Source organism: Prunus dulcis, chromosome 7 (assembly GCF_902201215.1).
Source record: "Prunus dulcis chromosome 7, ALMONDv2, whole genome shotgun sequence".
Classification (NCBI taxonomy): Eukaryota; Viridiplantae; Streptophyta; class Magnoliopsida; order Rosales; family Rosaceae; genus Prunus; species Prunus dulcis.
The window spans coordinates 9,866,581-9,880,835 of record NC_047656.1 but is presented as its reverse complement, the minus strand read 5'-3'; the positions used below and the strand labels follow the sequence as shown (position 1 = coordinate 9,880,835).

The 14,255-nt window shown below is 36.7% G+C and overlaps 3 protein-coding genes across 4 annotated transcripts; 2 read left to right on the top strand and 1 right to left on the bottom strand.

The window, feature by feature from the left end:
- Nucleotides 1–911: 911 nt before the first annotated feature.
- LOC117633907 (FT-interacting protein 3) lies at nt 912–4,841 on the top strand. Its single transcript, XM_034367755.1, has 3 exons — nt 912–1,263; nt 1,691–1,723; nt 2,026–4,841. Exon 3 carries the CDS (start codon nt 2,137–2,139, stop codon nt 4,459–4,461), a length of 2,325 nt encoding a protein of 774 aa, XP_034223646.1. The 5' UTR covers nt 912–1,263; nt 1,691–1,723; nt 2,026–2,136; the 3' UTR covers nt 4,462–4,841.
- Nucleotides 4,842–7,596: 2,755 nt separating this feature from the next.
- Nucleotides 7,597–8,279, bottom strand: LOC117634910 (defensin Ec-AMP-D1-like). The gene is made up of 2 exons (XM_034369189.1): nt 8,135–8,279; nt 7,597–8,004 (listed from the first exon to the last, which is right to left on the bottom strand). The coding sequence occupies exons 1-2, from the start codon at nt 8,196–8,198 to the stop codon at nt 7,811–7,813; spliced, it is 258 nt and encodes an 85-aa protein (XP_034225080.1). The 5' UTR covers nt 8,199–8,279; the 3' UTR covers nt 7,597–7,810.
- A 1,183-nt stretch (nt 8,280–9,462) lies between these two features.
- Nucleotides 9,463–13,932, top strand: LOC117634847 (cyclic nucleotide-gated ion channel 1-like). 2 transcript variants are annotated; one of them, XM_034369104.1, is made up of 8 exons: nt 9,463–9,629; nt 9,733–9,849; nt 10,508–11,018; nt 11,154–11,354; nt 11,799–12,079; nt 12,247–12,364; nt 12,474–12,764; nt 13,202–13,932. In XM_034369104.1, exons 2-8 carry the CDS (start codon nt 9,815–9,817, stop codon nt 13,736–13,738), a joined length of 1,974 nt encoding a protein of 657 aa, XP_034224995.1. In that variant the 5' UTR covers nt 9,463–9,629; nt 9,733–9,814; the 3' UTR covers nt 13,739–13,932. The 2 variants fall into 2 exon arrangements, with proteins under 2 accessions (XP_034224995.1, XP_034224994.1); XM_034369103.1 differs by having other exon boundaries at nt 9,709–9,849.
- The last annotated feature ends 323 nt before the right edge of the window (nt 13,933–14,255 follow it).

The following is a 14,255-nucleotide window of genomic DNA, read 5'->3' as shown; positions in this document are numbered from 1 at the left end:
AAAAAAAATCCAAACTGACTTTGTCAAAATGAAAATTAATATATTTACCAAACTTGTTAAGATATGCAAACAACAACCTAATTCTCCTCAAACTGTAAAAAAAGCCCATAGGAAACTCCACCGGGCCCAAACAAACTCCACCTGAACTAAAACTCACCGATTGCCAACTAGTCTAATCACAACATAGAGATCCCACTCCCCACATGGTTAAATAGTCCAACAGAGCATCCAAAGACACATTATGAAAAGACCCCCCATCAACCTTTAACCCGTTCTCAATATGTTAATGTTATGAGTCTTTTGGCTGTACAACCAATGTACCGGTGTATTATACTTTTTAACTCTCGAGTTGTGTATTATATTTTTTAATTCTCGAGTTAAAAGATTAAAATTTGACTGTTGATAAAATAACGCATCGTGCATTGAATGCACCATATAATTACACTAATGTGAAATGACAGATAGTAATTTTTGGAGTCTTTTTGTAGTGCGATTAATGAACCGATGTAATATACTTTTTAACTATCGAGTTAAAAGATTAAAAAGATTATAATTTGGCCGTTGATAAAACAACGCACTTGTGCATTGAATGTGACACATAATTGCATAATCCCAAATGACAAATCACTCTAACAACCAATTAGGTATATATATATATTTTTTTTATAACTGATCTAGTGCTCTATAAAAACAGAAAAAAAGACATTAAGCTGCTGTAATTCCGTAGTGTTGTGCAGCATGACCCTTCTTATTCCAATTTCCATCACAAACAAATGGTGTCACACGTGCGAAGACCGACAACAGTCTCCTACACATGCTTGACCAGTACATTTTCCAACCTCATCAAGCCCACCAGACACTCAGTGAGCCGCAGACCCTACACAGAGTGAGAAAAAGCAAAAGAAGAAGAAAAAAAAAAAAAAAAAAAAGGAAAGAGAAAAAAGACTGACTAGTCTCCCTCTGTATATCTCTCACATATTCAACAGATCCCACCCAAAAGCAAAAGCGCTCAACTTTTCTCTCTCTACCTCTCTACAGTCTCTCTCTCTCTAGAATGCAAAACATTGCTTCTTCTTAGTTCATCCTTATCTTCTTGATTTTTCAGCCTCACCAAACCCAATGATACCCATTTCCACCGCTTCAATCTGAGGAGGAGCGTTTCATTTATTTTCCTTTTCCTCTTGGTTTGTTTGAAAAGATGAGCTTTTTTGGGTTTTGGGTTTTTTCTTTGAAGCCCTGCTGAGTCTTCTTCCTTCTCAAGAGGTAAACTCTCTCTCTCTGAACCGCTTAGCATTCCCCTGCCCCGACATTGTTAGGGTTCTTTCTGATGCTTTATGTTGTCTTCACACTTTTGTTTATTTTTCTGTTTTCTTCATTTTCTTGCTCTCAGTTTGTTTGTTTGTATTTTTTGTTTTTTTTTTTTTTTCTGGGAAAGCTTATGAAAACAAAAGAAATTTTTTTGGCGACTGCAAATTTTAAGTTCCGAATAGGAAAGTAACGTTTTGGATTTAGTCATAGATATGTTTGCTTTCGGTGGTCGCAGAAAAGGAAAATTATTAGTATCAAAGCATGTTCAATTTTTCCTGCTTTTCGTCATTTTTCTCAGTAGCCAAACACAATATATAAAAACACATCGAGTCTCGCACTCTGCTATTTGTGTTTTGTAACTTTGGGTTGTTTGTTGTTTCAGATCTGAAGCTTGGGTTTCTCCGCCGCTACGAAGGTTACTCTTAAAACTTGGACCTTTTATATTCTGTTATGTATTCATCCAATATTTAAAGATCTAAGTTATTCTTTCTGATTTAGTGTTATTTATGAAATGTTTTGTACTGTTAGTTTCAGTTGGCTTTTCTTTTTGAGTAATGGATATGTCAATTTGTAGTTAACAATAACACCCTGTTTCGTGTTATTAATTTAGTTTAGATGGTGCGGTTTTGTTTAATGAATATTCCGAGATTTAGGTGGCTTGGCTTTTGGTTTTCCTTATAACTAACGGCTATTAAACTATTTTTTCCGATGTTTTAGGTTCCTGGAACTTTTGAATAAATTCAAAAACAGTTAATCTTATTCTATCCAACCGTTCAACTTCAACTTCAATCTTTGCCATTTGGGTCTCTCTGTTTTTGAACCCACAAGATGCAGAGACCACCCCCAGAAGACTTTGCTTTGAAGGAGACCAAACCCCACCTCGGTGGGGGGAGGATCTCTGGTGATAAGCTCACGAGCACCTATGACCTTGTTGAGCAGATGCAGTATCTCTATGTCCGGGTTGTCAAGGCAAAGGACTTGCCTGCGAAAGATGTTACTGGTAGTTGTGACCCTTATGTTGAAGTTAGGCTTGGAAATTATAAGGGTGCCACTCGACATTTTGAGAAGAAGTCGAATCCGGAGTGGAACCAGGTTTTTGCATTCTCGAAAGATCGGATTCAGGCTTCGGTTCTTGAGGTCATTGTGAAGGACAAGGATGTTGTGAAGGATGATTTCATGGGTCGTGTTTCTTTTGACCTGAATGAGATTCCAAAACGGGTACCTCCTGATAGTCCTCTAGCACCGCAATGGTATAGATTGGAGGATAGGAAGGGGGACAAGGTTAGGGGAGAGCTAATGTTGGCTGTTTGGATGGGCACCCAAGCAGATGAAGCTTTTCCTGAAGCATGGCATTCAGATGCTGCTACAGTTAGTGGGGCTGACAGTCTTTCAAATATTCGGTCAAAGGTGTATCTCTCTCCTAAGCTTTGGTATTTGAGGGTTAATGTGATTGAAGCTCAGGATTTGCAACCGAGTGATAAAGGTAGGTATCCTGAAGTTTTTGTGAAGGCTATCCTGGGAAATCAGGCTTTGAGAACTAGGATTTCTCCAAGCAGGAGTATAAATCCTATGTGGAATGAAGATTTAATGTTCGTAGCATCAGAACCATTTGAGGAGCCCCTGATTTTGAGTGTGGAGGACAGAGTAGCGCCTAATAAAGATGAAGTTCTAGGAAGGTGTGCAATTCCCCTGCAGTATGTGACCCGAAGGTATGATCATAAACCTGTGAACACTAGTTGGCACAATCTTGAGAAACATGTTATTGTAGAAGGGGAAAAGAAGAAGGAAATTAAGTTTGCAAGCAGAATTCATATGAGGATCTGTCTGGAAGGTGGTTACCATGTCCTTGATGAATCAACACACTATAGTAGTGATCTTCGACCAACAGCAAAACCGCTGTGGAAGTCCAGCATTGGGGTTCTTGAAGTGGGAATTCTGAATGCTCAGGGGTTGATGCCAATGAAGACGAAAGATGGGAGGGGTACAACAGATGCTTATTGTGTGGCGAAATACGGGCAGAAGTGGGTTCGAACAAGAACCATTATTGATAGCTTTACTCCCAGGTGGAATGAGCAATATACATGGGAAGTTTTTGATCCTTGTACTGTCATAACTATTGGGGTATTTGATAACTGTCATTTGCATGGGGGAGATAAGGCTGGAGGGGCCAGGGATGCAAGAATTGGAAAGGTAAGGATTCGTCTCTCCACCCTTGAAACTGATCGGGTGTACACACACTCTTACCCACTTTTAGTTCTGCACCCAAATGGTGTAAAGAAGATGGGTGAAATTCATATGGCTGTGAGGTTCACTTGCTCTTCTTTGCTTAACATGATGCACATGTACTCCCAGCCACTGTTGCCAAAAATGCACTATATTCATCCATTAACTGTAAGCCAGCTCGATAGCTTGAGGCACCAGGCCACTCAGATTGTATCAATGAGGCTGAGCCGTGCTGAACCACCACTGAGGAAAGAAGTGGTAGAGTATATGCTGGATGTGGGCTCTCACATGTGGAGTATGCGAAGAAGCAAAGCTAACTTTTTCAGGATTATGAATGTTTTGGGTGGGGTAATTGCTGTTGGAAAATGGTTTGATCAGATCTGTACTTGGAAAAACCCCATTACAACTGTACTCATCCACATCTTGTTTATAATTCTGGTCATGTACCCAGAGCTCATATTACCTACAATTTTCCTCTACCTCTTCTTGATTGGAGTTTGGTATTATAGATGGAGACCAAGGCATCCTCCTCACATGGACACTCGTCTGTCTCACGCAGATTCTGCACATCCTGATGAACTTGATGAAGAATTTGATACATTCCCTACTTCACGGCCTTCTGACATAGTAAGGATGAGATATGATAGGTTGAGGAGTATTGCTGGGAGAATCCAGACAGTGGTTGGTGACTTGGCTACTCAAGGGGAGAGGCTGCAATCTTTGCTAAGTTGGAGAGACCCGAGAGCAACATCACTGTTTGTGCTTTTCTGTCTGATTGCTGCCATTGTTTTGTATGTTACACCATTCCAGGTTGTGGCTCTTCTCGCTGGATTCTATGTGTTGAGGCACCCAAGATTCCGTCATAAGCTTCCTTCTGTGCCGCTGAATTTCTTCAGGAGGTTGCCGGCTAGAACTGACTGCATGTTGTGAGGAAGACTTTTATCTTCAGTTGCCTTTTGCGTGGCACGACATTCTATTTTCCGCCATTTCGTGTTAAGTTAATGAAGAAGATGCTGTACCTCATTGAGCCATTTTGTTTTGAATGCTCAGCAGCAATGAACATGGAGAACATGTTCTGGTATGATGTATGTATGACCTTGCCTTGAAGGTGGTAGTTTTTTAAAATTGTCAGTTGATTATGCCATCAATAGGATTTCTGTTTAAAACTTTAATTTAAGGCGACTAGCTCATGTTCATTTGTAATTTTGTAGGCTGTGATTGGAATGCTGAACCATTATGTTCTTAATTACATCTGTAGTATTTTTCTTTCAACTCATCTTTTGGTTTAAGTTCATCAGGTTGAGCTTTTACTTTTGGTGCCTTTCTTGTGATAGCTTGATGGGCTACATATTCTTTTTTTCACACATGATCTTTTGGTATAGAGAATATTCCGTTTTTGCCAAAGTAATTGACATGTTAGGGGTGAGGATGTTTGTTATGGTATCATGTGTAGAGTTGAGTGTGTGGTTCAAATTGACAGTTTGGTGAAATTGGTGACAATTTGACAAGAGATGATTATGAACCATCAATGGTAATTGCCAAACTTGAATGTTTTGCATAGATATATGTATATATATATATATATTTTCATTCCAATAGGGAATGATGCATAATGAGTATGCTTTTGCCATTTCCAACTAAAGTAGTACTTTTTTCCCAACGATGTATATAGGCTACCTAACTTCACTTTGGATGGCTAACCACAAAATGTGGTCTTATTAAATTTCAACATCTCTCTCTGGTTTGTTGTGATTTTGTGGACGTAGATCTGTTTCAGAATTTATTATATGGTCATCTGGAATTTGGGGACAGCGATTTAATAATATATGCAACTACCTACGTCTGCATATTATATATAGCAGAACCAATATAAATGCATGTGGTCTATGGTGTGTTTGGACAGTGACACAAATGATTAGGGAAAAACAGGGACAGTTGGTTTAATTCAACTTTGATTCTATTTTACTCCAATAGAAAATTCAAGTAATCGGGGGACAGACAAAGATTGCTCCTGCAATTATGGATTTTTCTTAATCTTTTATTATTATTTTTTTAATCTCCTTTCCTTTGAATACAGTGCTTAGTAAATGCTTTGCTTAAAGAACAAATATTACGAGTTGCAAATGATCCTGAAACATTTCCACTCTTGTTTTTTCTTTCATACAAGCGATACTAAAAAGAGAGAATCGAACTTCGGATGCATGGGAAAATGCTCTTAACTTGTGAACATTTACACACGACAATGAAATAGTTTTTATAAGATGGTGTAAAGCTGCATAATGGTTGAGAAAAGTTACCTGGTGTTTAAAGTAAAAAATGTTAAAAGTCGAGCATTTTCACCCTCTTTACCGGAGCCTGTCTAATATTCCACAACAGTTTTGAGAAAACTAGGACCAATATCAGAAGGCCTATGAGGAAAAATGGGCATTGATTCTTTGAATTCTATGGCCTTTTCTGAGTTCTAGGTAGGTGGGTGGGGGGGACCCTTGTGTGCTTTATTTTTTCTTTACAGCCTGTGTAACCAATACTTTTCTACGTCTTTTGTTTTATATGTTTAGAAGATGCTATATAAATATAGAACCCAATTTGTTTCCCTGAGTTTTTTTTTTTTCTCTCTGTGTTTTCTTATCTCCAATGGATCCCAAATAGATCCCAGGGCATTAGGGATCTCATCTCACAGGATATGGGTACAAAGTTGAAACGAAAATAAACTTTAGTTAGTAAAAGCTGAAACTTTCGAATAGTAACGTAATTCATATTCACTGGGATAAAAACTTAAGTTGACATGACATGTACAAATCACTTCTCACATCATAATTTGGATCCTATTGCATTAATGGAGATGTATTGCAATGACCAATTTAAACCCTACCTCCCTGAACACAACTGTAGATTGGTCGTTTGGGCTGAAACTATAGAAATTAGGGGAATAACATGGTTTTGGGCTGGCTAGGCTTTAGCCAGACCCAAAGGTTTTTCAATCTCTCCTGCACTTTTAGCACACTCCCTGACCAATTCTATATCTCAGCCCATCTTGTATTGAAGTCATTCGGAAGTTTGAAGCATTTAGGGCTTAGTTAAGTTGGCTAGAACACGGCCTTATTCTGCATTTGAGATTAAATCTTTATTCTTGAATTTAGATGAAATTAAAATAAAATATCGCTTGTATAAAAAAATTACTAGTTGATATATTTATAAAAGTAATTCCAGTACATGCCATATAATATAATCAGAAATGTAGTCTAATTTTACTCTGATTCAAATGTGGCCATATAACACAAAGCAAATGCAGAGAGGTAAGCTACAAGTATATAGCACTAAACTGAAGGTACACTATGAAAAAAGTTAATTAACAAAGATATCTAGTTAACGCTTTAGAAAATTGAACTTCTAACCAAAATGAATGCGTAGAGTTTATGTAGCTGTATACCTACAACTTGAGCTCATGCCTAAGCATGTATACACGGAGAGAGAGCCTAAGAGCATCTCCACCCATAAGGGCTAAGGCAAGGGCAAGGGCAAGCAACGGCTGCCACTATTCATGTGAATAGTGGCAGCCTTGCCTTTTTTGGTTCCATCCCAAAAGGCTAGGGCAAGGGCAAGAAAAAAAAAAGAATATGCAACAAAATATAAACTTGTTATGTATTTATAGGGAAAGTGAATAAAATTGTTATGTATTTATAAGAAAAACATCCATAATTTTTTAGTATTTTTTTATATAAAAAATTGAATTTTTTTCGATTTTTTCGAATTTATTTTTGCTCGATGACGTCAGCGTGACATCACCGCTGACATCAGTGCCTTCGGGCTGAAGCCCAGGCAAGATTTGCCCTTAGGCTTGCCCAGGCTGGTGGGACCCAGGCCTTGCCTGGGCTGTTGTTTGCGCGCTGGAGGTCGTTTGGGCTGGCGAAGGTAGCCTTTTGCCTGGTTTTGGGTGCGCGCTGAACTTGCTCTAATAATATTACTTTATGTTAGCATAATCAACATTTAATGCATTGGTAAAAAAATGAGAGTAATGCTAGAAAGATCACATTTGTGTATTAACAAGGAAAAAAAAAAGTATCATTGCATTAAGAAATGAACAATATTATTTTTTTTATTTTATTGATTACAAAATAACTCACGCCTGGTTAGCGCATAAAAACAAAAACAAGAACACAACCCCAAAATTTATATTAGGGTTAATCATTTATTCTCTTAAACAAAACAAAAAAAAGGGCAATATAAATTTTCATTCTTCTCAATCCTATGCACCAAAATAAGTTAGTGTGTTATATCACTAACATTTCTTAGTGCATGTACATCTCAGCCTGAAGCCAGCACATTTGCCTTCCAGGAAGCCCTCTTTTTTGCAAGTATCTGCACAGTTGCTTGATCGGAAGCAAAGTCCCTTGAATTTCGTGCTCAGAGACTCACAAGTCCTCGAATTCTCCTTTGTTGCCGCCTTGCCCTCAGCAACCATTGGACCCGTCCCTGCCAAAGATGCATCGATAAATTAACGAGAGAAGGTGGATTCAAACTTGAAACGTCTTTCAATATTGGAAAGAAATATACCACTATACAAATATAAAGATAGAATTAAAATGAGGAAAGAGAAAAATACCAATAGCCACAAAGAGCAGGACGAGGATGAAGACAGTTGAAAACATACGTCCGGATCGCTCCATCTTGAATTGTGTGTGTGTGTACTTGCACGCCTATGAGAGAGAGAGAGAGAGAGAGAGAGAGAGAGAGAGAGAGAGAGAGAGAGAGAGAGAGAGAGAGAGAGTTGTTGAATGTTGATTCAAGATGTCTTGATTCAAAGGTGAACCTTCTAAGGCCTTTTATATGGAGTTGTTATGAAGCAAATTAAGCACATTGCCGTAAAGGGCGGTCCTCGGTAAAAATAGAGAGTTGAAGGGCAAATTTCAGCTCCATGAACACCTCCTTATTTTGGCTCACCATTTTTTAGCATCCTACATTTCAGGAGAGCTCTATTCTCCTCCCTAAAATTAAAACAGTTCTTTTGTTAAAATTGGTCCTTGCAATACATAATCCTTGAAGCAAGATCAAATGATCATATCTTCAGTTTTTTTCTATAAAAAAATCACAACTAATGTTCTTAAAATGTTAATTATATATCGTTGTCCACTTAACAGTGAATCATGAAGGCCATGGTAAGTTCCTGTTACATGTTTGGTTGATGCAGAGAAGTTAACGAATTAATAATGTAACATGAAAAAAAAAAAAATTACAAATTGCGAAGTTGACGACTTAATAATGTAACGCCATTATTTTCAAAAGTTAAATTATTAATGTTAAGTATTTGAGTTGAAAAATAGACACATAGCTATATGAAAACAATGATGAAGAAGAAAATTTCTTTAAGCTATCTTATTGATGGAATAGACGACATTCTATTGGCAGATAATTTGGAGGGTGGTTCTGCTTGAAATCCAAATTGACCTACTTTGGCTATTTATTTATTTTTTGTGTGTAAAATTATTATTTGCCAAATTGCATTTTCAGTCTATGTATGTGCTTTTGCCATTGCTACAGTATAACTTGTATGATTTAATCCGATTTATATTTTAGTTCATCAATTTCCAAAATTGTTACGGTCGTCTTCTAACTTCAATTTCGTTAGAAATAAAGGTTCTATCCTCTGTTTTATCAAATTTATCTATTAAATTTAAGAATAAATGGGTCTATTTAAGTCAGATCCCAACACACATCGCGTGTTTGATCCAGACAGTGTGGTTAATATTATTATTTCCAACTTGCGCAAAGGTCTGAGTGTGGATCAGGAAATAATGCAAAAGCAGTAAGTACTATAAGATGGTATTTGTATATGATAGAAGAAGACAAAGACTTAGAAAAAAGCATGGCCCATTGTCAACTCTTTTACTCTACTTTTTTCGTTTTGATAAACCATTTTTTGAGCTCAAATCCTCAGTTCTGTGCCTCTCTCACTCTCCCTACCTCTCCTCATGAGGTTCCAAGGGGACTTGCTAGATTCATTTTCTGCATCTTCTATTCTTCTCTCTCTCTCTCTCTCTCTCTCACATCCACCTTGTACCCCTAGAAGCTTACTGCCACTGTTATGAGCTTCAATTATTGTAAGTTAAATTCTTTCTTTAAATGGATCATCTCTTCAATCCCAGGTTCACAGAGCTTCACACTTACTCTAAATTTCAGTGTTTTTTTATTTGGTTTTTGCAGTATGCTAGTTTAGCAAGCTCCCTACTATTCTTGTTAATAGTTCAGACTTCGGAGGATATTGCATGATTAACAAGCTTCAGATATGGTCAACTCATGTGATGAAACAATTGTGTTAAGGTAATTAGTTTCTTTCTTTGACATATTTCATTTTTGCCCTTTAAATAAATTTTTATCAAACAATATGACTTGGTATTTGCAGTGGCTTTTCAAAGTAATTCATATACATGTAATCATTTCAAAAGCTTAACTGTAAATTTACTAAATATTATTTGTATCATATTTACTCGCTTTTATAATAATATCCTTAAAATAAAAATAAAAAAGCCAGAAATACAAATAATTGTTGTAACGTGGTCCAAGGGCCCAAGCCTATATGTATTGAATGGAAGGCCCACGTGTTTATTGGGTTCTAACTATTTGTTTTGGTTCGTTTTATGTCAATTGAATTTTAGAGGGTGAGTAACATCTCTCTCTATATATATATATGATAGAAGGATCATTTTGACATTTAAATAAAGTCCTTTTTTATTAAGAGATTTTTAAATTATTTTATTTAAAGGATACTTTTTAAGGTGCACTACGAATTTTATTTCAATGATCAAAATAATCCTAATTGTTTGACCACCTAAAATATGCTAAGAAACATGATAAAACTCAGAGGAAAATGTGGTCAATCAAATGACTCAAAGATGGAGTAGTACGTACTAATCATGTAAGAGCTAATGTTTCTTTTGACGACGTGTGTGCAATTTTATGTTCCTTGTGTCTTTTTCAGTGTTCAACCTGACTGGGATTTAATTGAGGATCCAGGATGGGACTTAATAGAGGAGGTGAGGCCGAGACCGATTCTCACACACAGTGCACCGGCACGCCGGAGGTCATTAAAAGAAGAAATCCTCGACCGTCTCCTTTCAATATGGAAGAAGATATTAAAAATATCAAAGGAGTTTCTTGGACCTCTCCTTCCAATATGGAACAAGATATTTGTATTATCATGTGTGTTTGCTGTTTTGATGGATCCTTTGTTCTTCTACACTCCTGTCATCAACGAGGACATGAAGTGTCTGGAGTTGGACAAAAACCTGAAGAAAATAGCTCTTGCTTTACGATCTGTTGCAGATCTCTTTTATCTTGTCGATATTATTTTTCAAATTTATCAACTCAACGTCACGTCCAAGATATCAATAAATGGTGCCACATTTCGTTTGGAAAGAGTTAAATCAGCTAAGAAGATTTTGCTTTCATGCATTGTAATTGACACTTTTGCTGTTCTCCCCGTTCCACAGGTAAGACCAGAATTTCTTGGACTGAATTATTTTCCAGTTTCTTTCAATATTTGACATGTATTTTTGAAAGTAGGAAAAGTATTTCCACACTATATTGAACTGTTGGCTAAAACAAATATTGCATTGTACACGCAGGTAGTATTTTTCATATTTTTTACAAAAAGAAGAGGCTCAAGATCTTTCATAAGGATGTTTATGAACTCTCTTATTCTATTTCAATATGTACCAAGAGTTCTTCGCATCTATCTATCCGGCAATACTCCTAATATACAGACTCGAGTAGGAATATTGGTTAAAGCTGTATTCAACTTTTTTCCATTCATCCTTGCTGGCCATGTAAGTTTCATACTCTTTTAAATCATTTCAACTTTAGACTATTAATGTGATTTATCAATGGTTAATTAGGTTGGTTTTCTCCAAAAGCGTTTAGGTTCCCTGTAAATGAATGATCCAACAATGTATCTATGAATTATAAGAAATATTAAGAATCACTAATCACTAGTGTAAGGTGAGGGGATGCTTTGTTTCGATTTCTCTGCCATAATATGCTTGACTTTCAATATGAGATTGACACACGTCTATTGAGCAAGCGTTAGGCACCAACTTTAGGACCTAATTTATGTTTTGATGCTAATTACCTTGATTTCATAAATTTGAGGCTTTTTCTTTAAGATTCATTAATGTTAGTTTTTCTACCTTTCATGGAGTTGATAATTTTTTATTCATACCTTCTGAATGTTCCATGAAGTTTGATCATTAACTACCTCGTTGATCATATAGATACTTGGAGGCATATGGTATTTTTTCGCTATTCAACGAGAGAGAACTTGTTGGGAATATGGATGTCGCGAAAATGGATGTGGATCTGCTAATTTTGATTGTAATGATAATATATTTAGAAATGTCACGCTTCTAAATGTTTTATGCCCTACAAATCCACCAAATGCAACACTCTTCGATTTCGGTATATTTCTTGGCGCTGTTCAATCTGATATGCTGAGATCAACAAACTTTTCGAAGAAGTTATTGCAATGCTTTTGGTGGGGTTTACGAAATCTGAGGTTTGCAAAACTCCGCTCTTGATTTTTTTTTTTTTTTTTATAACATTATATGGATACATCAACTTCTAAACACCAACTGGTGTCTAAAAATTGTTGTAATCAGTAGGTGTTCCTAGTATTACACCGAACTTTTGCGTCTAACATATTGCTCCCTTCCACTTTTTCAGTTCTTTAGGGCAAAACCTCGAGCCCAGCGGTAGCAACCAGTGGGAAAACGTCTTTGCTGTTTTCACACTTTTAAGCGGCATGATGCTATTCTTAATATATCTCAATGCAACTTTGCAGGTAACCATTGGTTTGGTGCTGAATCTTTATGTTAATTTAGCATGAATGCTTGTGTGTTTTCTGGTAGTTCATACAATGAAGCACTGAACCTACATTTTGTTTGGAATAGACATTAAGTGTGCAGTTGGAGAAAATAAGATCAGATGAGCGTATATTCAGACGGAAGATGCAGCTGATAAGTCCAGAGATCGATTTATGGTTATCTAAAAATGACCTCCCTAAGGATCTGAAGATGGTTTCAGGCCGAACAGAAAAACATCTCAGGACGGTAATCGTAGAAAACGTACAACGACACCTTCAAGAAAACAAAGATGTTGATGTGGAGAATATCCTCGCTGTTCTTCCCTTGAGACATAGAAGAGGTATCATGAGCCTTCTCCGCTTGACATCACTAAAGAAAGTGAGTATTATGCTAATTCACTAGCAAATTCAAAAGCAATTAATTGCATGAAGATATATTTGTGCGTGCCTGTAGATTTCTTGTGACGAGATTCAAAGGGATTGCCAGCGGGTTCAGTTCTTAATGCGGTTCAATTATACGTGTCACCTACTTGTGCTCAAAAGATCATTTTTAAAAAAAGGCTGAAAATCTTAAGTTATTTAATCATCTAACTATGATTGAGTAAATAGACGAACACATTGTTTCCAAACATTGAACACTAAAATACTCTTATGCGGAACAGTAAAAGTTAGATGATTCGGATCATTGAAATCTATTGCAAAATGACCCCGTGACAAAGTGAAATATGTATTACAGAATCCTTCTTAAAAATCAGCAAAATGGGAAATCCGTTTGACAATAACAATCTAATTAACGTATATGATATTGATTGGTAGGTGTCGATGCTTGAAAGTATGGATGAAAAAGTGTTGAAAGCAATCAGCGAGCATCTGAAGCTGGAGACCTACAACGAGGGCAGCTACATTGTTCCAGAGGGGGAACCACTTGAGAAGATGATGTTCATCACACAAGGCACCGCATGGAGCTACCCACCTACACCTAGTAGTAAGGGTGGAATTACAATTACTTCCTCAAACACGAAGTGGCTTGAGAAAGGTGATTTTTATGGAGAAGAACTTTTAATTTGGGCATTAAAATCTACCCCCTCTTCTGAATTACCCATGTCGACTAGAATTCTTAAGTCCCAAACAGAAGTTGAAGCATTTGCTATAAGGGCTAAGGACTTGAAGACCATTGTTGCTAAGTTCTGGTGGCATTTTAGAACGGAGCTCCGTCACTTAGAGGATTTTCAATTAGAGCATTGGCATAATTTGGCAGCTTCTTCCGTACAAGAAAATTGGCGCCGCTATTGTGCAAGGGCTAATAAGCGAAAGCTGCGAAATTGGAGGAGTAAATTTATCCAAATAAATTAGTAAAAAAAAAAAGGCAACCTTAACTAGACAAAATCGACTCCCTTATTAGGGGGGTGTATTCAATTAGGATTGTATAAGATTTTGAAAGATTTTTTTTAAGTGACAGATTTCCTAGAATTGTATAACTCCTATAGGTTTTACCAGAATTTTTAATAAACTTGTATAAACTTTTATTATAGACTTCCATACTTTTGTATGAACTTTTATTATAGATTCAGATCAATTTGCATAGACTTTTATTACTCTTTCTTCTCAACACTATTTTTTTTTTTTACCTAGCCACTAGTCGACCACTGAAAGCTATTTTAGTTATATAGTTCAGGTGCGTTGAAACCTGCAGAGGTGGCATTACTCCTCCATGTATTAGATGTATTTTTATTAGCTGTTTCATGCTTTGGAATTTGCCACTGCTGTGAGGAATTCCATGCAGTGGCTGACTTGGAACCATATTCATAGGTGGTGGAACTATTTCTACCGCAGGAAATGGTTAATGGCAATTGGAAAAGTATAACTGGCG